General features: G+C 44.3%; 1 protein-coding gene across 2 annotated transcripts in view; it reads right to left on the bottom strand.

Annotated features, from left to right (window-relative positions):
- The window catches only part of KDM7A (lysine demethylase 7A), a 53,347-nt gene extending 30,840 nt beyond the window's left edge, over positions 1-22,507 (bottom strand). For both annotated transcript variants that reach the window (XM_015867031.1, XM_015867039.1), the window contains exons 1-2: positions 22,155-22,507; positions 2,632-2,717 (exon numbers count right to left, since the gene is read on the bottom strand). In XM_015867031.1, coding sequence (XP_015722517.1) covers positions 2,632-2,717; positions 22,155-22,492 — 424 coding nt within the window. In that variant the 5' untranslated portion in view covers positions 22,493-22,507. The remainder of the gene's footprint in view (positions 1-2,631; positions 2,718-22,154) is intronic.
- Positions 22,508-24,233: the final 1,726 nt, after the last annotated feature.

Raw genomic sequence — 24,233 nt, 5'->3', positions numbered from 1 at the left:
ATAATGAAAACTTTATCTTGTATTCTGCAGCTTTATAATTCCCTAAGACATTACAATAACAGTAGCAAGAAAAAAATACCTAATAGAATGAATCCCCATGTTCCTTATACAATCAGAACAGTGGGCTGATAACTGCACCCAGCTTAGGCAAACTCTATTCCTCGCCTGCTCACACTTGTCTGTTTGCCTCCGATATCATACATAGACTTGAAAAGGGAGCCACCAAGAAGCACTCACATCTGTACAACCAGGCCCCAGTCTTGTGAGAGGTCATTCATGTGATACCCACTGACAGAACAGGCAAGAGAATGTTAGCATGGGAAGTGGAAAATTCTAAGGAGCACACAGTAGGTTTCTTTTCATTAATGGAAGCAATGTGATTTATTTTGTTAGATACTTAATGAAAATCCACTTGGTAATATAAAACGTATGTTTCTTGTACGTTTTTAGTAAATTTTTTTGCACAATGCCATTTGATTATATTGGGTTATATATGCAAGTACTTGTCAAAATCACAGATTCACTTGTCCTCTTAAATGGAACACAGTTGAATTCTGGTCTCCTTTGGAATTCCTTTAGACAGAGTCTAGAATATGAAGTAGTAAATAAAAGATGTGCTTTTTATCTACATACATAATTTCATAGGTTTGAAGCAGTGCAGCATCACTGCAACATTTGAAGTCATAAAACATCAGCCTCTCCCAACTCTAAAGCATACCAATGTCCAAACCAGAGACAATCAAAGATTTGATTCTGACAGCCTGGCTGAGTACAGTTAATGAAACTGCAGATGAAGACATATTTCAACATATCACTTCTGCTTGGGCAGATAAGTGATATGTCTGAATCTTTTACCAAATCTAGACTATCTACTCACTTGAGGCAATATGAAGTAGTAAGGCTAAGTTTTACTACAGATTCTTGTCTTTAGAAAAAGCCATACAACACAAAAATAACTCTCGTTTTACTGTCAGATTGCCACAGGTGAAACAGAGCTAGAGTGAGAGCTGGAAGTCTCTGCATTACAAGACAGGCTATTCACAAGCATCAAGAGGATGGTGAAGCATTCTAGTTCTGCCAAACAAAAAGGATAAAGTTCCAAACTTCCAAGGTTTTCAGTATTTTTTAAGTCTGATATCAATCCCCCCCTTGCCCCAGTATTCCACATGCACACACACACAAACCCTTCACCCCCAAAGAATAACTATCCCCCCACCCAAAATAAATAAATAAATACAAAAGCCAGGCAGAAAGGTGAGAAAATAAATGGGTAATATTTGTATTCTTATTTACAGAAGACACATATGGATTTGTAACTGGAAAATTCAACTATAATAATAAAACTCCAAGCACATAAATAGAGCACCCAACTTACCTTTTAGCACCTAACCTGAAGGTAGCTAATACTGAAGGCAGTGAATATAACCTACGTACAAGATATTTACCATACGACATTTTAATTATGTCAGTAACTGGAATGAATCACGTTGTTCATACTCTATAAAACTACCAGTGATAATGCAGTGATTTAAAATGATTGTTTCTAAATGGTAAATTCAGCTTTGTCAAGATTCTAGATCATTAGATGGCTATAAATTGTTACAAGATCTTCAAGCAAGGAAAAAAAAATCATGTATTGAAGAAACTCAAATGCCCACAATGTGTGGACACTAAACATACATAGATATTTTTCAGGTTTGAACAGAGAAACTGGACAGGTGAAACTCACTATCATATTACTTCATTTGAGAACTGGAGATGTAGGGGAAACCTAAGGAGTCAGATAAAAGAGAATCCTTGCAGTAGTTACAGAAAGACAAAAATATTTTCTTCCTAAGTCTGGTGTTACAATCTTTCTATTTCAGATCTCTTCAGCAAAGGAACATACTGAAAGGAGAACCAAAGAGGTCTCTCTTGACTCCACATTCACTTCTGGCAACTCATAAAATTCCATGAGGGATTTGGTGGAATCCTATTTACATACCAGGTAACTGGAATACATGGCTGTGCAATTCTCAAGGACATAAGGGAAAAGCAGACAGCAATTCCAGCTCTATTCTCGAACTTCACTAGACTGTCATGGAATACAGCCCTCAAGCATCAAGAAAGCAAAGAAAGCTACGTTGGACATCTTCTCAATGCTGCCTTCCTAGGTATCAGAATTTTGATGATTAAAATACAGAAATCTTAAGCAGCCTTTTGGAACTTTATTTTTTTTTTAATAGTTTATCATAGGTGCAGCAGGAGAAAGCATCACTACCTGCAATTGACTTTTTTTTCTTTCTTTTCTTTTAATGATGATTTCCTAATGTTTGTCTCTCTCTCAGCCCAGTACAGATTGCTTTCTCTTAGCTCCGTACACTTGGATTTTTCTAATCTATAGCTGTGGCTTATATTTTATTCTATCTGCACCTTCAGATCAAGGAGACTCTCTCAAGAAAAGACAGCTTGCAGGTTTTGTTGTTGTTATCGTCATTGTTTTTTATCAGTTCAAAGTCAGTCACAGAACCAGTAACTCCTAAATAATCAAACTCAACTTGAATGTTCCTCTGAACGTTGTTTTTTTTTTCAACTGTATTTGGAGAGAAAACATTCGAACTGTAAAATAAAACCTGAATAATGTATACTTACTTAGAGAAGGTCCATGAAGAACTGCGCAGTTGGGACAATGGTACAGATCAATGTCAACAGCATGATGCTCCTCTACCCCGACACAGCTGCAATGATATTTTTTAAATGTTAATGAGAATACATGCAAGATTTATTTTTTCAGGCTAAAAAATAATTACATCTCAGGTCTTTACTAGAACATGCTTAGTTTACAAAATCATAATGAGCTGCCAAACTATCTCAACTACTGGATTGCCACATAAATTTTAAGTAATAATTTGTTTACTGATGAAAAGAGAAATGTCATTTAAAGTAGCAGGAAAAAAAAAAACAGGAATTAAGTTACTTTAAAAAGAGTCCACAGTGTACATCAATACCTCCTACACCCACAAAAATCTGTCTTTGATTCTGATTACGGTAAAAGTGTACATAAAATCACTCAATCAATTCTCTCTTCATACAAATATGAAGCCTACGTGCTGTCAATTTGTAGAAGAGGTCATGAGGGTTTTTTCCTATATACTTTTCTTCTTATTTTTATAAGAAGTACGTAACTCACTCCTATATCCAAAACAGCGAATGCTCCCTGCACCTTTCACCCTGCTGGTACTAGGTGAGTTAGTTCTATGTGTAGTCATACCAATCATACAGCAGTAACATTTTTGTAATTTTAAAATCCCATTTGTAGTAATATTTGCTTGCTGAAATTTTTGCCTAACCCTAATCCAGCCAAACCAGGATTGAAGACATTCCTAGTAGTCACGATAAAACATCTACTAGCTAAACAACACTGCTTTAAGGCCAAAAGAGAGACAGTCTTTTGGAAGATGGAATAGTAAAGGTTAACTGGAAAAGCCAGGCTCTTGCAGAGAGCTCTCAAGAAAGAATCCCAACTTGTAGAATCTGAATCCTGACAGAGTTCTTTCCCTAAAAAGTTCATTGAAGCTTAGAAAATTGCTGAGAAACAAGACTACAACACTGAATATTTACACCATGTTTACATATTTCTATATAACATATTCAAGGAACGTGGGAACTTGAACATTGCTACATTCAGGTAGCCACTTCATATCAAAAGTGTAATGACAGCCAACACACTGAAGCTTTGAAACGATACATCTCCAAGTAATCTACTCTCTAGCTGCAAAGTGCCAAAACTGCTGACAGATCCAATAAACATCAGTAGATACTAACACAACATACTAGTCAAGCATTCAAGGGGTACCAATGAGCCAGTCAAATCTGAGAAGTACCTCTCAATGAGAAGTACATCATTCTGAATTTTGTATCAACAGCTTCAGCTGTTTCTTCCACTTATCCACTCACAAAATGCCACATGTAAATTAAGCTATATAGCTTTTTATATGTACGCTGTTCAAGACCTTTGAAAATATGACAACTGTTTGTCATATTCTGTATAAGATCATTGGTTTTATTATCTTATAAAACGCCACAGGTAACCTGAAAATAAAAGCAGAAACTCTGTTAACTACTAAACACACTCTCCAGCTTGATTAACTCCACAGACTTTCATGAAGGCACCACAGGCTCTGCGTACAGAGATGGGTGACACTGGAATGGTATTAGAGAGTTAGTAATTGCCCTATAAAGAAAGCAAATGTTTTCAGTCTATAATTTATACTCTAAGCTCAGAACTAACTGGAAAGGCAAAACGCTAAGTGAGAGATGAGGGAAGGGAAAATACCAGTAGATGCCTCGCTGATGCAAAGGGCACATGAGGTTCCAGCACCTGCAAGAACAAGCACTGACAAAAGGAAGCCATGGAGTCTATCAATCACATGCAGCACCACTACCAGTCACTTCCCTGAGTCTCTTTCTGCAACATACAGAGACAAATGTGACATAAATCATTCCGGCTACAAGCGAACAATCAATTACTGTGATAAGTACAACTGTGGACCTCCAGCATCAAAGCAAGGTCACTAGGAGATAGCAGAGAGTCTGGAAAGCATTAACATACTCAAACACAGCAATACTCCCAATATACCAGTTGTTTTCCTGAATAAAACATCATTATTATCCTTCACCTCTCCACCCATTCGGGCTGAAACGTCTGCAGTATATATTACCTCATTTCTGAATTGCTCATCTCCTGCAGGGAACCTGCAGACTAATCCTATAGTATCAAGGCAAGGTCAGCAAGAGGCAGGAGAAGAAACTGGGGTGTGCTATGTTTTTTCCCACACATAACAACATGCCCATTCCTGGCAAGCGAAGAAATCCTTCGCTACTCAAAGTTCACAAAAGCAGTTCTCCAGGTTAAAGTCTCAGGAGAAAATGAATGGTTTTGCTTTAGCCTGAAGTTTCCATTTGATTCTTCAGATTCTAGCTATGCAGGAGGAGGGCATGCAAAACAACCAGACGAGCACTACTTAACATATGTGATAAGTACTGACAGCTCCCAGCTTTTACTTGAAGGAAACAGAAGTCTTCTTTCAGAAAGAAGAAAAGATTAAAACAACCTTACAAAGTCTGTTCTCTAGTGCAGCAATGCAACGCAAGGGAGAGTGGGGAAGCACCATGGACTATCTACGGGTGTGAAATATCTGAGACTGTTGAAGTGCTTCTGTTTATCTGACTGAAAGAATCCAGGTTTGAGCGGATAAAAGTAAAAATAAAGCACTCTTGATTCAAGGCTTTATTTTACCACATCTTTAAGAAGGAACTTGAAAAGTTGTTCCGCTTTATTAAAACAAATAGTCCGTATATGTGATCATTATATAAAATTCCAGATCTATCAGTCTCCTATTCCTTTCCTCCATTACTTCATACAAGATTCACACTGAAAGACACCTCAAAGGATTATCTAATCAAACAAAAACTTTACCCAGTGTAACTATGCACCCACTGTCCATTGCCTTCTCCATGTGACTCCTGGAGAAGTGAGCCTCCCTCATCTTCAGATGCTGGAATATGATGATGAGATCTCCCCAATCCTTCTCTTTTCCATGGCAAAAAGATCCAACCTCTTCCATCTTTTTCTTTGTATGGTAGTTTCTCCAGCCCCCTTTGACAGTCTTTGTGGCTTGCCTTTGGACTTTGTCCAACCTATCCATATCTTGAATTGATTTAGGGGGGCCAGAACAGGACACAGTACACCATGAGTAGCCTGGTTCATATAGTCGCTGTACCAATCTCTTCATGAGGCCCCTGCTACAGTACTGTGTCCAGACCCAGGGACCCCAGAACTAGAAAGACATGGAGCTGTAAGTCCAGAGGAAGACCACAAAGATATCAGAGGGCTGGAGCACCTCTCCTTTGAAGAAAGGCATAGGGAGCTGAACTCATTTAGCCTGGAGCAGAGAATGCTTTGGAGCAGTCTCAGTGTAGCCTTGTATTCTCCTTAATGGGAGCTCAAAAACATGAGGGAGACGGTGATCACATAAGAGGGAATGGTTCTGAACTAAAAGAGTAGAGATTCAGATTACACATTAGGAGAAAAGATTTCACTCAGAGTGGTGAGGCACTGGCACAGCTGCCCAGAGAAGCTGTGGTGTCCCTTGCTCAAGGCAAGGCTGGATGTGGTCCTGGGTAGCCCGAGCTGGTAGGGGGCAGCCCTGCCCATGGCAAGGGGTTGGAATGGAATGAGCCATTCTACCATCAAACAGCCACTCTGTTAATCCTACTGGAAAAGTACACTCATCTGAGTACCTGTTGCTCAAGTGGAGCAGATCTGTGTATCTGAAGAGGCATTACTTCCTTTTACTGCTTCCTTAAACTGAGCAAGCAGAGAAACAGCCTCACCTGCGCTTCCTTGCAAGAAAGGATTTTTCCTTTGGCAAACACATCCTTCTCTTGTTGCTCTGGGTTGACCTGTCTTAGCATTTCACTAGTATATTCATTTCCACAGTAAACTCTGCCAATAATTCACAAGCCAAATAATGTATTTAAACAAAAGGGACTCTTGAAAGACTCTCCTTCAATGAGTTTTGCAATATGTTTGTAATTAGCTCTATGCCCCTGAAAGAATTTTAGCTACTGCCTCTTCTCACATCCCATTCAATTCAATTCTCTGATGTTTCCCTTATAGTGCTCTCATTTTCTTTTTAATTTTAACCAGTAACTGTGGCATGTCTGATTCTGCTCTGATTGCTCTTCCTATTCTGATGACCACTATTTGGCTAATTCCCATCTCATAGCTCATCACAGATCCCGTGCCCAAGTCATCCTGCTTCAAAACTTTGCCCGTATTCAATTCCAAAAGCAACTTTTTCACCTCTTTCAGTATCGAGCAGAACACAGTCTAATGGAGTTACCTTTCTAGATGCAATTGTACTACATGATCAATTTCCCACGTTAGCCTCCACTTCTATCAACACCAGCACAACGCTTTGTACTTGCAAGAATCACACAGACAAAGAAGAACAGGTTACATCCCCGTAGGAATATCTACTGCTTCTTCAGAGGTTTACACATAGGCTTACAGGCCAAAAGATCTCTGGGTTTTCAACAGTCTGAACCAAACAAGTACTTAATAAATTTCAGATCATCACAAATGGAAGATGTTTCTATTAAAATACTGAGCAACTACCTATGTAAAAAGTAGGCAAGTACTACAGTAAACATTTCAGTTTACCTGTCAGCAATGTCAGTCTGCCGTTGCTACTTCCAGTTTTGTATCTGTACAAGCCTAACAAGAGCCAAAATACTACTGCCTATATTGCCAAAATACAATTGCCTTTATTGCCAAAACTAAATAGCAGATGCAGGTTATACAAGCAGCGTTTGAAAGCTTAGCTTCATAGAATGGGTTGTGAAAAGAAGAAACTTAGTAAGAAAGGAAGGAGCAATGGGCCAAAGCTATTATGTTAGATAGTAATATAGGTTCAGTCACACACAACCTTCTCCCTTCACTTAGGGATACAGGTACGTATTCAATGTAATCACTGCGGTACCTAAAACCTCAGGAAAACAACACTGAAATATGTTTATTGCACATCAGCTCTTTCATTCTATAATTTCAGTCCTCTCAGAGTGTGAGTTGCTAAGTTTTTGAGGATGCATGTACACTCTTATCCAAATACATACAATATCAGCACAAAGCAACTGCTAGAACTGAAATACAGTGCTAGACTGAAGAGAGAAAGGATCATTACTTATACAAAGTATTTTGACAACTGCTACCATCAGTGTAATTGTATGACGAAAGTGTCATGTGGAAAGCTGATTTTTCACACAGTGGAATACTTATTATTATTATTTTATATTATTATATAGTATTGTAAGTACTACAAATTAAACAAATTGGAGGGGGCACAACTTTTCAAACTGCAGTTAAAGCTCACGCTCAGGTTATCCAAAGAGCTTCACATTCAGAAACACGCACAGAAGGCAATTAACCTTTTCAGTAGCGTGTAAGAGTGTCAGGAAGAGACACAGCCCAGTTTAATTCATAATGGCATTGACCATCATGGATTACATGCAGCAGCTTAATGAGAGAAGTAATTTTGCTGGCAATGGTTTCATGACAAGGCAGAGTTAACCTCACTGAAGTACTTCTGTTTAGCATCATCCATTAAGCACACACACAACTCTCCTCCTACATAAGCTGACATTTCTGCTTTTTCTACCCAACTACCCGACTATACTGACTGCAATAAGGTGCTTTGAAAGAACATTTACAATTACTTCTTGTCCCTGTCCTTCTGAAATGAAGGTCTAGAGAACCAGACCGTTTACTGTACATTGCTATCAAAATAAGCTGCCTCAAGGAGATCAGAAAAATCACATTTAAGTCAAGTATGGCAGACCTGAAAACTAAACAGTGCAGCACAGTGAGAGCAGAAGGGAATTTCTTTAGCCCTTTAAAACTAGTAATCAGCACAACCCTTCACATATGAAGCAAAGTGCTCCACTCAGGAATTCAGTCTCCCTGCTGCAGCTCATTGCCCTCCACTATTTTCCCAGTCTGACTCAGCAAGGAAGGGGAAAAATCAGTTGCCCAATCTTACTTTAGATACTGACTTAACAGACTTGTAACTGCTAGATGCATACTGAAGCAAATGAAAGCTATTCTATCTTCCCCACAAGTGACGCAGAAAAGAAGGCTTACCATTGAATAGTTCTAAGAGTAGGGGGGGTCCAAATCATTTGAGCACAGACAGTACAAATGTCTGTGGTGGTCACAGTGCAGACTGTAGCAGGTTTGTGCTCCTGTACAATAGGGCATTACCACTGAACAACAAATTATTTGGTTCTGGGAGAGAGGCCACTAGAAGAAGAGGAAAGGAGAGAAATTAACTGAATCACAAGCAGTTTTTGAAGGGAAACTGAGGTTCAGCCCAAAATGACAAGTGATACGATATAAACTTGCACTGATTTAACAGCTGGCAGCCACTCTTCTAAGAGGCAAGTTATTCACTCACTTCCAACACTCTCATTCCCTTCTCTGCAATGGCCCCAGTACTTGCATGATGACAAAGCCACTTGTTTTCACCTGCCTATCTGACAGAAACTAACCTAACCAGTTCAGTCCCTGTTTACCAAGGTAGTTTACAGCACAGTCAGACAACTATCAGAGCCAGACTATGAAAGGCAGTGGGGCTGCGTAATCTGGAAGAAGCAGAACTGCCACGTTTGACAATGAAAGCTGACAGACCCAGCCAGGCCTGCTGCATAACTCTGCCCTCATTAGTCACTAACACTCAGAACTAGTATGAGTTAGTAGATCGCCAACAGCTTACACAACCAGATGGCAGGGAGAGATGCTCTTCTGAAATCCATCTGAAAGACTGCCTAGAATTTAGCCATATTCTCTGCACAACAGAGAAGTAAGATGTTATCGCATCCAGAGACACACATACTGGCACTGGGTGCAAAGTGAATGCTAGATGATGCAAACTCTTTTAGACAGAGGTGATCTCAGTGTGACTACCTGCAGGTATCCCAACCCCTTCTTTGAGGAGATATTTAGCTTTATCAGTTCCTTGATGTCACCAGTATCAGTAGCTTCAGCTGCAAGAACAGCTGCTGCCAGCACCCATTCTGTTTGATTGGGTTTTTTGTAGTTGATTCTTCAGGGGTGGGTCTTGGGGCTGTTTTTTATTTGTTTCAAGAGATTGAACAAAAAATACTAACAGATCTTACACGCTCACTTGTAACAGTCTTTGAACTGCGGAGCTACCTATAGACAAGCCTCATGACACTGGGTATCAGGCCCATCAGCAGTTAGGTGATCTGCACCACATACTACAAGTGTTTTCTGATTCATTTGGGACACTGTTGGCGTACCTTCAGCTTCCTTCCCAACATCTACAAGAGCTGACTGCTCTGCATCAATGAAGGGCCTGGACTGCACCTCCTGCAGCACGCTGCCTGCTTATTCAGCCTCCCTAATGAAGATGAGCTATTTAGAAAGACCAGGTTGCCTAATAAAGATGAACTATTTAGAAAGATCGTGACACATGACAAGTAGTACCAGTACTTTGTTATTTCATGCAATGCACATTCTGTCGGTCTTTCAACATCTTGAGCAACGCTGTCAGTAGATACTATCAGACGTCTCGTTCTCAAGCTCAATCATAATAAAAGCTTTGGAGGCAAACAGGTAACAAACCCACAAAGGCTCCCCTCAGCCATTGCCAGAAATGCCAATATTTCATTTTTTGATAGAAGTACCAAAAAAATAGAACCAAGAACTGTGCTCATGCATTGGGCAATGTCAGGCATGCTTTAAGAACACAGCTTTCAGTTCGCAATGAGGCAATACCTGCTCATGTCTCTCCCAGCCTACACCATTAACCAGTATTAGCACAACCTTAATACTCCACTGCAGCAAATCCCTTCTTCCCGGGTTACTTACTGTGGCTATTTTTATAGAAGACAGCAACAGCAAGTTTGCCTTCAGCCTGCTTTACATACCTCTCAATTAGGGCCTTAAACTCAATATGCCGTATCACCTAACTGTTTTTAAAGTTTCCAAACCAGACGGTGACTGGTTTTAAAGGCCTCCTAACGCTCACCGAACACTTGCTCTCTGCAGTTGTACCTAAAATGAGTTTATTTCCTTCAGAATTTGAATCATGAAACCTCTCTCTTCCTTTAAGGAAAAAGGCTTGAAGATATTTTTAACCTCCTCTGCTTCTCAGCTGCGCGATTCCCCCCACACACACCCCCCAGTCTACAATCCTCTTCAGATACCGCCAAGAACTCTCGTCCCTCGATCAAGCTTTTTTTGTTAGCAGAATCATTTCTTCAGCTTCCAGTTGCAAAAGAGAATATGATGTCCTTCATAGCATTGGAATTCCTGACTTCCATGGCAAATAGACTCACAGTCAATAGCAAGCAGAGACAGATGCTTCATTTTTGAAGAAATCCGAGAGCAAAGCGGCTCATCATCTCTAGCTCGCCATCCTCATTTCAAACGCAGATGGAGTAGCTGATTACATTAACTTCTATTTAAGCTATGATACAAGCAAACTGTTTCAGATACACAAATAATGAGTTTAAATATCAGATGTTACTTTGGCTGGCAGGCAGAGCTGTAAGTAGAATAAGCTCCTTCAATCAACTGGATAATGCCCATCATTTAGGGATCTTTATTGGATTTTCAGCTGCTTATGGAGGTCCAGAGGGGCACAGTGGCAAAACGGCATCTGTGTAGTCCATAACGTATCGAGAAGATGTTTCTACACATTATTCTATCTACGGTAATCTAACTGCTCAATCGCTCTCAGATGGATCTAATGAAGCATAGTTATTTTCAGGCCACGTGGAAACTTCAAATAGCGCAGAACAAAGCTGAGCAGAGTTCTGGGGTTGAGTTACATCAGCACTAAGGTTTAATTTTATCTGCATCGATTATTTTTCTTCTGGTTACAATTTGACACACCGATTTTAATCTAAAACTCTAAACAGTTCAGATCCAGTTTACCAAAACCAGCTTGGCTCTATCATAAGCTATCTACAGTTGTCTACATTACTCGCAAAAGGAAAAATCACATCCTTTATTTTAGGCTTTGGACACGAACGCTTTTAGAGGTAATCTTTACACCACAGCCTGTGCAACCCAGTTCTACAGCTTCAGAAGGGGAAAAAAAGAGAAACAAAACATATGTATGTGTGCCAGATTGATATCTCTAACTCTTACAACACCTCCTTTTTCTTCACAGCGGGAGAAACACGGATAATGTTGGAACAGAAATGCACACAGGAAGACATAAAGCAGGAAGCAGAGGATCTAATATAAGAGGTCCCCTGGAAGTGAGTGCAGAGATTTACTATTCCTGCAAAAATTACCAAAGGCATTAAGATTTACTTAGTTTGAGATGGGGAAAAAACAAACAATTAATTCTTCAGGAGAAGATTCCTAGCTCAAATTTTGCTTCATTTGATTGTGAGTGAAGACAGGAAGTCTGCCAAAAAAAGCAACACATTCAAGCATTTTTATCTTGGGCATCAATACAACAAGCAGCGATTATATGAAAATGTTTTGATATAAATTAAGTAAATGAAGTATTTGCAATTCAAGAATGAAAACACACGTTATTACAGGTCTTTGGCTTTGTCTACAGTGATATAGACATAAGACCAATGGGCTGGAATACAGCTCCGTGGAAGGATGGCTCTGGCAAACTGCAAGCTGACCATGACCACTAAAGCAACCATGGCAGACAGCTGAAAGCATCTTGGACTGCAATACCTGAGCTGCCCACAGGTGGAGGAAGGCAATCTTGCCCTCTGCTCAGCATCAGCACAGCCACACCTGCAGGGCTGGATCCAGTGCTGGATCCCCAGTACAAGAGCAACAAGGAATCGCTGTCACAAGTCCAGCCAGGTGCCACAGAGAGAGCAAAGAACTAAGCCTGCAGATGAAGAGCACTGAGAGCTATGAACCTTCAGCCTTGAGAAAAGAGAAGGTGCAGGAGGACATTCACTTGGAGGGAAGAGGCAAACTTTTCACAGCAGTGATGGGAGAAGTGGCAACAGTCACAAACAGAAGCACACGTGGTCCCATTTGAGCACAGCTCTTTTTCTTTTCAGTTGGTAAATGCTTTGTTACCGTGAGGTCAGCCAAACACTGGAAGACATCAAGGATGCTGCGGAGCTTGTGGTTGTGGAGATGCTCAGAAACCAGCTGGACGTTTCTCTGAGCACGCTGTTCTGAGTGATCTTATTTGGGTAGTGAAGTGGACTAGATGATCCTTTCTAGCCTCAGTAGTTCGGTGATCCCATGCAAGTTTTCTGGGCCTATCACTCCATTTAGATATCTGGTTTCAACCAAAAATAATATGACTGCTAGATTTACTCCACAACGTTAATAGTAGATCAGTTAAAACAGGATGTGCAATAGGATTTAGCCTTGGAATAAAAGGCTGTAAGAAATGAATACTTCCAAATTCATAATAGAGAAAAACTAGGGGAAGTTGTAAGAACAGGGGAAAGGGATATACCTGTATGAAGGTATCAGGGTAATATTGAAGTTAGGATTTAGACCCCCTAATGACTACTTACATTCAGGATGGCCAACCACAGATTGATCTAAACTCCTCTCAGACTCCTCTGCTTGACTTGAGGGTTCCCAGAGCTCTGTCTATTCCCACTCACCCCCACCAGTGAATGCCAGGCATCCTGGCAGGGAAGCCAGGCAAAGCACAGCTGTCACACTTTCCCAGCACAGGGCACTAAGAACACAGAGTAGAGCTCAGGGTTTGGAGGGGAAAAATTATCTTGTTTCTCCAAGAGAGGTGGGCAGCTGAATTTGCTTCCATTGTTGTAGCTGAAACACACACAACTCCAGGGAATGCTCATCTCAGGGCTATTTTTGATTCCAGACACACCTTATCTCCCCACTGACGGCTCTTACTCTGCAGAAAAGGATCCAGGAACCACAGCCAGAAAAGAATGTAACATAACCCAAACAACCTTCTGGTCAGGGCACTCAGACATAGCTAAGATTATCTTCAGTCCTGCTCCTGTCCTCCTTGAACACAAACAAGTAAGCACATGTTACTGTACAATCTTTTTTGTGTCCTAAAACAATGCTTTTTTTTTTTTCTTTTAAAGTCTACTGATCAATTTAACATAGCTTCCTATAGGACCCCTATTATGAATACATCCAGAGAAAGCTTTCTCTGAAAGGAATTGCAGCAATTCAAACCTTGGAGCTGCATAAGATAACCTCAAACCAAATAGCCATCTTCAGAAAACACGAGAATTAAGATTGTACATGAGGAAGCCGGTTCAGGTTACTGTCAGTGTCACCAGTTACACATGGGGCATGTATTTAGTTTTGTGAGAAGTAGATAACAGTACCTCACATTAACAAGCCAAGCTCTTGCACCAACAATAACTTCCTTTCTCCAGTATGCAAGATTTCAACCTCTCTTACCTTAATGAGTCTGTACAGTACCAGAGCCAACTAGAAGTAAGCAAATTTTACACATCTATAGAGGGTCTGAGTCTTCTTTAAGACCCCCCACTTTTCAGTAAGGATTCCAGCCCAATCACTCAATACTGACAGCTAGAAGTCACTCTTCCTTAGCAAGAATAAGAGCAGCATTCAAAGCTACTTCTTTCATGCTCATTACAAGAGCAGCACGTTTTATTGAAGCATTAAGAGACTTCAAACGACGTCCCCAGAGGTCCCAGAAAGTGACACAGAAGAGCACAGCAGCAGCAGCAAGTTGCTGCTCATTTTCACATCATGTTGATGTACCCTCAGTGCAGACAAGCGCTGAAGTAAGAACTCAACCTGAGATTTAACAGACTACACGTAGACATCGTTTTCATTAACGTGCTTCTAGTCCTTTCCTTCATAAACAACAGAGCACAGTGAAATGCCTAAAAGGACAGTTCATTTGGGCTTGAGGCTGTGGTGTGCCAACATGGTACACCATCATGAAGTTAGAAAGCATTATCCTTAGAGGTCGAGGGTCAGCATTTGCCTGGGCACAACATCCCATCAGCACACCTATCCTTCTGGTGCCGTTCCAAGCCACACACACTGCTCTTAGCTCTGCCCCCAGCACTCCTGCAAGGCACGTGTTGGCTTTGCAGCGCCTCATCCCACCCCTGTTGTTCCCAACACTGCACTCCGCAAGCCAACTGCATGATGTAGTCATCTCCTGAATAGCTCTGAGTGATGTTACTGAAACAAAACTAGAAACACGTACCACTGGCAAGCCAAGCAGAAGTTTTACAAGCGGTTTGGCATAGTAGGACACGGCAATTTGTTTGGCTGCTTTTCATTTACACAATTTGGCCTTTGTCTATCCATCCGCAAAGATCAATATCCCGAAAGGAAAACGTCAGTCTGTTCAGAAAATACTGCCCGATAACTGGTAAGAATGACAGATCAGATCAATCCTACATCCTGAATATCAAAGGCTTCATTTCTCAGAACGTCACCTCTCCTCGCACTCCTTTCCATGAAAAGTGCTTTAAGAGCCTTTAAGTGAATAAAGCGTTCACGCAAATGGAACAAACAATTAAATTTATGAAATGAATTTGCCAGGCTACGTGCGCTATCAGCTGACAGCCTCAAATGAAAATAAATAGACTTCTTCATACCGCAGCGCATTAAACATTTACAGCAGCCATCCTCACTCCGGTTGGGTTTTCAGACAGAACGATGCTGAAGAGTTTGAAGGAAGCTTTCTTACTTTTGCAGCAGACGTCAGCATTTACGGCTGCCTGAGCAACAACACATTCAGTATTTTCAATGAGAAAGAGCGATTTGAAATTCCTCTTTAGTTAGCGCTGAAGTAATGGAGAAAACGGTATTAAATATTAATTCCATTCAAAAGCGGAATTGACCGAGGAGATGTAACTAGCCACATAAGCCCACATTAGCACCATAGAGCAGACTTCTGATGGCTATTCATACCCCACAGACTGCTATTTCTACACATTCGCGAGCTAACAACGCTACAACTCATTACAAAGGACTAGGAGTAAGAAATAGCTTTGCCATTTTCAAAGCCGTCCATTTCACTCCAATCTCCTGGATCACCAGTAAAGCCACTGTGATATCGCTAATCAGATGTTCATACTTTAGCAATGAGACAACTGTAAGGCTTGGAGTATTCTTCTGTTTTTTAAAGCACGCTGTACCTGTGAAAGCGTTCACTGATTACTCAGAGCTGTTCTGAGACAATGGTGTTTTGTTTTAATATTATGTAGGGCGAGTATAAATATTTATGTGAAGAGTATGAGTTCATCTTCAATTTGTGCCAACTGTCATGTAAACAGAGCAGAGACGCTCTCGCATGATATAGGAAGTGCGCATAAAACCGAACTGAGCTCATGAAAGCTGCTAACGAACATGGGAACCGTCCACAGAAAGCTAGAAACCGCAAATGGAGAGTGAAAACAGAATTAATGTGATTTTTGCCCACTGGCAGTTAACAGAATGAAACTCCACTGCGAGGCTTAATTCGTTTTATTGCCATTGTGTTTCCCTTAGAGAGCCCAGCATTGTAAACAAATCAACAGATCGAGATAAGTTTAAAGAAAAAGGAAGATGTTTCATTTTTGATGGGTGCCATCGCGCAGAGCAGGCAGAAATCAGCGCACCAAGAAGCCGCCTCCTCCCCACACCTCTCTCACCTCCACAGTTTGTAGACATTCAAGTCGCAACACTGAGCCTTTCGAATAAATTTCAGTTCCTCGGTGAAATTAAGCACATAATAAATAAAACGTGGGAAAAAAAGATATGGAAGTGCTACGTAAGCATCAGCAAATGATAGTCTGATATACCAAATCATCGTCAATTAACTGACCGATAACAGATTCGCTAGTCAAACTACACAACACCATGATCCTCACTGACACTATTAAGAACAGCTAAAATGAAAGCGGTGGTATCAGTAAGGCTGGTGTTGATCAATCACAGCACTACAAGAAATCAGAAGGCACTGTTTAAACCAGTAATGCTGAATCTCAGCATCTTTCAACTAACATTTAATAGGCCATGAATTTTTACTCTGAAAATTAAAACCAGTAGCATTTTGAGCACTGTTTAGAAGAAGCTCCCTCAAATCCTGTCACAGCCCTAATTCTAAAAGCTCAGCTATGGACGCCCCAATATTTCTCTTAGAAATGGACAAGGCTTTGCAGGTGTGGAGCCCTCAGTACAAAAAGACATGGAGATTTTGGAAAGGGTCCAGAGGAGGGCCACGAAGATGATCAGGGGGCTGGAGCACCTCCCCTATGAGGACAGGCTGAGGGAGTTGGGTTTGTTCAGCCTGGAGAAGAGAGGGTTGCGGGGTGACCTCATTGCAGCCTTTCAATACCTGAAGGGAACTTACTCCCAGGAGGGGAGTAAACTCTTCGAAAGGGCTGACAATAGCAGGACACGGGGAAATGGTTTTAAGTTAAAAGAGGGAAGATTTAGGTTGGACGTTAGGGGGAAGTTCTTTACTAGGAGAGTGGTTAGGCCCTGGAACAGGCTACCCAGGGAGGTTGTGGATGCCCCGTCCTTGGAGGTGTTCAAGGCCAGGTTGGACAGGGCCCTGGGCAACCTGATCTAGTAAAGGTGTATGTTTGGTGGCCCTGCCAGGCAGGGGGGTTGGAACTACATGATCCTTGAGGTCCCTTCCAACCCGGGTCATTCTGTGATTCTGTGATTATGGCAGAATGCATATTCTAAACTAGCTGCCATCTTTCACTCCAGGACATCCAATGAAAAAAAACCCAACAACCCACAAACTAAGTCACAGGTCAAAAGGAAAGAAGTGCTAACTTTCAGATGTACATATTCTTCAATCAAAACCAGTTTTGCAAGAAAACTGGAAAGTAAAAACCTCATACATAGAACAGTGCATGTTAATACAGCTTCAAAAAATGAAGAAATTTGAATACTTACCAGTTGTAGTGCTTATTATGGTAGAATACATCTACTTTATATTAATAAGCCTTCCCACTTCACAGATGGGAACAGAGCAGGGGGGAAAACATGGCTTACTCAAATTAAGAATATAAAAGGATTTGAAACAATCAATTACACAAGTGCTAGTCTGGGATCTTTACTACTAGTTCCTTCTCAGTTTTAACCCAAACCACTTCAGCTTCAGTACTGTTAGAGTCACTTGGAATTCCTCAATTCTTTGGCAGAGGACACAGCTCACCCGGCTTGAGCTCAAGCCTCAGCTCAAGCCTCTGCCTCGCTCTACGGAAACAAGGCAAAACCAAAGACAACTATGAACAACAAATGTGCTGATTTCTCCTGAGGACGAAAACAGCCTCCTAGTTTCCACGAGAATTTAAAGCTTGCATATCCTTGAAGCCAGCAAGTCAGCTCAACGGCCTCTGGTGCCAGATGAAAGCTCTAGTGACCACACAACAATTTGTTGATTCAGCTCAGGCTCCTGAACATATGTAGATGTGTCTCACAGTTACGAGGTGTTAATTTCCAATAAACAGAAGATCCACACCAAAAGGCATTTGTAACAGGCTTTGCAGCCAGCCCTGCCCCCTGTAAGAGAAGCTCCAAGCTTCACATATCTCTGCAGATGGGAGAACTCTGAGCCACACACCACATCCACCAAGGAGGTGCCTCACCCACAGAGGACCCCAGTCAATGAGCACATGGATCTGGATCAACACATCAGACGCAAGGCAGGCTCGCATCTGCAGAATGAGATGCAGAAATGCTCCATGGACCCCAACAGGGTGGCTGCCCCGCTGTCATCTCCTCCAGCAACACAGCTCCAAGCAGTGCACTGCAACTGACCGACATTTATCCCAGCATACAATGAGCCCACAAAAACTCTTAATGCAGTGAAAGAATGGTTTTGGTCAGTGTTCTGAGCAGAGCTGACTTATCGAGCAATCAGACAAGCACTGACCCAGCAAAAGAGAAATTATAGGAGCCGGCAGCCAGGAGCAGGGCAGCCTCTCCGAGCAGCAAAGGCTTGGTGGAGCCTGTTATGCAGAACCTGCTGTACACAGCCTCAAAACAAAGAGCCGATTCAAGAAAGGTAGCCACTGTAGCATGGATGTTTTCTTCTTTCCTTGAGGAGTCAGCCCCTAGAGTATAAAAAGCAGGGCAGTGGGATACACAGCACCCTGTTAACAGCTACAAGAGGAAACCCTGGCTTCAGAGTGGAGATCGAGCTAAGGAGCAACCAAGAAATGTTCCGCTTCTTCAGAGACTAAAGGAAGAACAGGCTCAAATATATACAAATAGCAGAAAAACGATGTTCTCTGGGATTGTATACCTCAAGGTACTTGCAATTTAAATAATCATCCTCAAAAAGCACAAATGGCCTTTCTTTTCAAATGATGCTGCTTCACGGCAAAGTGGTAGACAACATCAAAAGCTCAATGACAAAGTAGACAAAATCGACCATCAGTGAGTGCTCCAGGATAAGGGAAAGGAAGTTAATTAGTCCAAGAAGGCCTCACAGAACACAGAATTAATCTGAAGAGCAAAACTCATCAATCTATAAACGATAACACAGAAATGTAATCGGTTGAGTTTTGTACAGTAACAGAAGTACGTACATACGTATGTACTGGCACAGGTTGCCCAAGGAGGCTGTGGATGCCCCATCCCTGGAGGCATGCAAGGCCAGGCTGGATGTGGCTCTGGGCAGCCTGGGCTGGTGGTTGGTGACCCTGCACATAGCAGGGGGTTGAAATTCAACGATCATCATGGTCCTTGTCAACCCAGGCCATTCTGTGATTCTATGACACACACACTACACACAGCTGAGAGCCCCCTAACCTGCCCAGATAAAATATTGATTTATAAGCTGCCAAGTTTCATTTACAAATCACAGAAGATGCAACTGCACGTAAAGCTGCAATAAGGTGGATGGGCATTTCTTTCAGAACACCCCTTTCTTTTTCCCCCCTCGTGCTGGCTTTGAAGAATACAATCTCTTTGTTTCAAAATATATGTATATATTATTATTTTTAATATTAAAAAAAAAAAAAACACCAAAAAAGGTTACATGCATTTTAAATGGCAAAGACTGTTTGGGGAAGCAGGATTTCTCTACCTGACATAATAGGCAAATTGCATATATCAGTGGCTAATTTCTCCCCCTACCTGCCACTGAGACGTGCTGGGAGCTCAGCGTACGCTCCCTGACAGACAAAACAGCGCTGGAGAAGTGCCGCACAGAAGCAGCACGGGGACACTCGCAGTTGTTAATTGTCAGTTTGACTGACTCCTCCATGCTCTGTTATAGCCGGCGCCGTACACCAGCGCAGCTTCACAAAGCACGCAGCCCCTGCAAGCTCTAACTTCATGATTATTCATTTCTCAAGCATTTCAGACAACGTTACATTGTGCAAACATCGTACGCTTGAAGAAACGTTAAGTTCATCCAGATCTTCTTCGAATGCGGTGCACAAGAATAAGTGAGGTCTCTGCAATGCCCCTAAGTCTAGTTGAGTGTGTGAGTCATATATAGGGAATAAAAAGACAAAGAGTTCCACGCTGACAATAGGATTTCTGCACACTCCAGACACGTTCTAAGAATAGTTAGCTGTACATCAGGGCCACGTGCCTGTCCAGCCCGAACGCCTTTAACCTTACACAGACAATATGTATCCATGTGATAAAAGAAGGCAGGACACGGCTGACCTGATAGCTGTGGGAGAGCATCAAAAATTGGAGATGGCAAAGAATGCCAAGGGTTAGGCGAGGACACCGGGTAATGGCAGAAGACAAAGCCCAGAGCTTACACAGGTGTAAGGAGCTACTGGACAGCCTCAAGGTGAGCACACAGCAAAGTAGAGGAGCTTCTCTGCTGGAGTATATTCCAGACAAGGCAGAAAGGGACAGGAGGCTTAGCGGGGCATTTAAAAAACAAAATAAATAGGTAGATGTGGAAATAAAGGGACTGACAGTTTGTCTCTCTTGTGCAAAGCACTGAGGAAGCTATGAAGCCCTCAGCACACCAACACACATCACAGGCTTCTGTTCAGCACGTTGTAACTGCACAAGGTTATGGCCAGGCGCTCGGCCTGTATACAGAGCAAGTAAACCCAGTGCGCAGGCTCATAACCTCATAAAGCACAGCACAGTGTTGGCCAGAAGAAAGGAAACACGTATTTGACAGCATTAATATAGGGACAACAGTAAGCCAAAGTGGTCATTTGGAGATGGATGAATGGCTCCAGCATCACACGGAATACAATGGGGCTGGCACACATCTGTCAGAGCTGCACATCAGAAGCACTCTCCTGACTACACACAGGAAGGCAGTAAAGAGCCTCTAACACAGCAGCGTGCACCGCCAGCACAACACAGCCTCCATCGAGCACGGCTCTACACGCTCCCTAACAAAAGTCACGACAATTTCAACACAAGAGCTGGAAGAGCAAGAAACCAATTCACCCGGAACTTTAGGATCTCGGCTTGTGGCGTTTTCCTTCGGCAACACGGCAGCAGCCTCCTGCCACTGCGACCAATGGAAGAAGTCCCCTGAGCAGAGCGCAGCTGGGCAAGGACAGAGGCCTCCCACGGCCCGGCCCTTTGTCACCGGCCGGGAGCAGCAGCCACAGCCCAGCTGCCGGCTCCGAGCAGCCTCCCCCACACACCTGGGGCTCCCCAGTATCGCTGCGATACCGACTACCCGGCAGCAAAGCGACTGCTGGGATCTTTATGCGGCCCCAGACTTCGCACAGGTCCAACGCAGCTTTTTGATCACACAGGCGATTATCTTTTTCTACGAACGACTTCAGTAACCGGCGTGTCTGTGACCGAGCGATATCAGTAGGTGGTTCGGGCTATCAGAGCCACGGCTAGTTCAGAGTTACAGACACACACAGAGGCACGGCGAGCCTCAGTCCCGTACCTTCACCTTCACTGCGAGGAACAAGTTCAGAGCAACTCACACAGCGCTCCCATAACCCAAACAAGCCGCTGCGCTTCCAGGACACGCCGTCCCTAAAGTTACGGCGTTTAACTTTAAAGGGGTAAATGGGTACCGGTACCAACCGGGGCTTTTCTCGCTGCCGACCCCGCTCGGTGCCGGCAGGGGGCGCCACAACCTGCAGCCGCTGTTTTTTGTGACGGGGTATTTAAATGTCCGCTGTCAATCACCGCGCACTTCCTACGCCGCCGCCGGGGCTCCCCGCATAATGGGGGCGGCCGCCGTGTCCCGCCGCCCGGCCTCACGGAGCCCCGCGCCGCCGACCCCCAACTTGCTCCTTTGTTCGGCCGCCCCCCCCGGCCGGCAGCCCGTTATTATCCGCACTCAGACACGCTCACGGCACCGGGCTTCGGCCGTCACACCGCGGTCAAACCCCGCGTAGAGCCGCGGTTCCCGGCGCGCACCCACCGCGTCCCAGCGCGGAGCCCCGGGGACGCGTCCCCCGCAACGCCGCAACTTTGGGGACGGGGCCCCGCGGTCGGCGCCGCTCGCTCGCACCGCGTGTCCGGGGCCGGCACCGCAACGGGAGCGACCCCACGGCGGGGCCAAGGGCGGCCGGGCCGGGGGATGGATGGGGGGAGCCGTGGCCATTGTCCGCCGGCCGGTACCGGGCTGGGGGGTGCCCGCCGTGTCGCCTCGCCCCGCCGCCGCCGTCCCGCAGCTCGCCGCTCCCCGCCGCCGTCCCGCTCCTACCTGCCGTGGAACCAGTCCTTGCAGATGTCGCACTCGATCATGAAGCGACTCACATCGTAAGGTTCCCGACACACGCAGTACACGGGGGTGGCGGCGGCCGCCGCCGCTCCGGCCATCTTTAAAGAACTCCCTGACTGAGGCGCCCGCCGCTCCTCCCCCGCCCGCCGCCGCCGCCGGCACCAATAACAACAGCGCGCGTGCCAGCACCACGCGCCGCGCGCGTGCACCGCCGCCCAGAGCCACAGGCGGCGCGGGAGCGCGCGCACAACAGCGCGCGGGGACGCGCGCACGTGCGTCACCCGGCCCCCGAGGGGGCGGGGGGAGCGAGCATCGCGCATGCGCCTCGCGGGCCGTGTCACGTGGGAGGCGGGGGGGGAGGGGCGGGGTGCCGCGAGGACACCGAGAGAAAGAGCGCGCGCCGCCCCCCCCTGCCCTTGTTTACGTAACCGCGGCGGAAACAGCCGAGCGTTGCCGAGCGCTGCCGAAGGTTGGACCGGCCGCGCAGGCGCAAAGGCGTACGAGCACATAGAGGTGTGCGCGGTGCTGGCAAAGGCTGGTGGGCTGGGTACTTAACCCTGATCAGCAATCCAGAGAGCTGAGGTTAACAGCAGCAGAAAGGAGTGATGAGTAATAAATGGTGGTATCGACATGTCTGGAAATAGCGTGTCCCAGAGTGTCTTTATAGAATCACATAGAATCCTATCGCTGTGACCAAGGAGGTTGTGGATGCCCCATCTGGAGGCATTGGAGGCCAGGCTGGATGTGGCCTCATTGACCACATTAGGGAGGTGATTGTCCCTCTCTACTCTGCTCTTGTGAGGCCCCATCTGTTGTACTGTGTCCAGGTGTGGAGCCCTCAGTACAAAAAAGACATGGAGATTTTGGAAAGGGTCCAGAGGAGGGACACGAAGATGATCAGGGGGCTGGAGCACCTCCCCTATGAGGACAGGATGAGGGAGTTGGGCTTGTTCAGCCTGGAGAAGAGAAGGTTGCGGGGTGACCTCATTGCAGCCTTTCAAGACCTGAAGGGAACTTACTCCCAGGAGGGGAGTAAACTCTTTGAAAGGGCTGACAATAGCAGGACATGGGGAAATGGTTTTAAGTTAAAAGAGGGAAGATTTAGGTTGGATGTTGGGAAGTTCTTCACTAGGAGAGTGGTTAGGCCTTGGAACAGGCTGCCCAGGGAGGTTGTGGATGCCCCGTCCTTGGAGGTGTTCAAGACCAGGTTGGACGGGGCCCTGGGCTAGTAAATCTGATCTAGTAAAGGTGTATGTTTGGTGGCCCTGCCAGGCAGGGGGGTTGGAACTACATGATCCTTGAGGTCCCTTCCAACCCGGGTCAATCTGTGATTCTGTGATTCTGTGCACACAGCCACGCTGCAGCCTGAAGGCAAACAGCTCCCTGCTCCTTAGTTGCTGTTTCTTGCATGGTCACATGCTGAATGTTATCTTGAAGCTGAGCTCACCAGCTGCAGCGGTAACTGCGTCCAAATTGGCCGTAAAAATGCACACATGTTGTGTTTCAGGAGTTCTCTGTAAGTGACGAAGCCCTTAATCACCTTGGTAAAGCACACACTGGGTATTCCCATAAGAGGTGCACGAGGCTGCCTGACTTGTGTTCTTCTATTCAGGGTTGGCTCAGTGGTGCTTGATTCAATTTCAGCTGACGCAGACTGAGGGCTGTCCAGCAGTGAGAGTGCCAAGAATGAGGAAGCAGGATGAAGCAGGTCCCCTGCAGGGACTTTCCCTTTACCATCCCTGCATACTGCAGCAAGCAGAAGTTTCGGGGAGAAGGAATTTGTTACGGCCTCAATCACGCAGAGCTAAACTCAATATTGAACAAACACTTTCTGGGCTGCCACAAACAACGTCCTTTTGCTGTTGTGATGTCTGCCAGAGCAAGCTGTATCAGCAGCACTGTCTGCTGTGGGCACTCTTTGAGCAGGTGGGGAATGTCTACTTCATCTGCCTCGAAAACATAACATAAAACAGTTCCATCGTGCTCCCTGTCAGATCCGCTCTTGTCAACTCTTCTCCGCTCAAGATTTCTCTCCAAGCACAAATCCATTAAGCTGTACTT

The sequence above is a fragment of the Coturnix japonica genome, chromosome 1 (genome assembly GCF_001577835.2).
Source record: "Coturnix japonica isolate 7356 chromosome 1, Coturnix japonica 2.1, whole genome shotgun sequence".
NCBI classification, from domain to species: domain Eukaryota; kingdom Metazoa; phylum Chordata; class Aves; order Galliformes; family Phasianidae; genus Coturnix; species Coturnix japonica.
The sequence above is the reverse complement of the archived record's forward strand: the minus strand, read 5'-3'. Positions and strand labels throughout refer to the sequence as shown.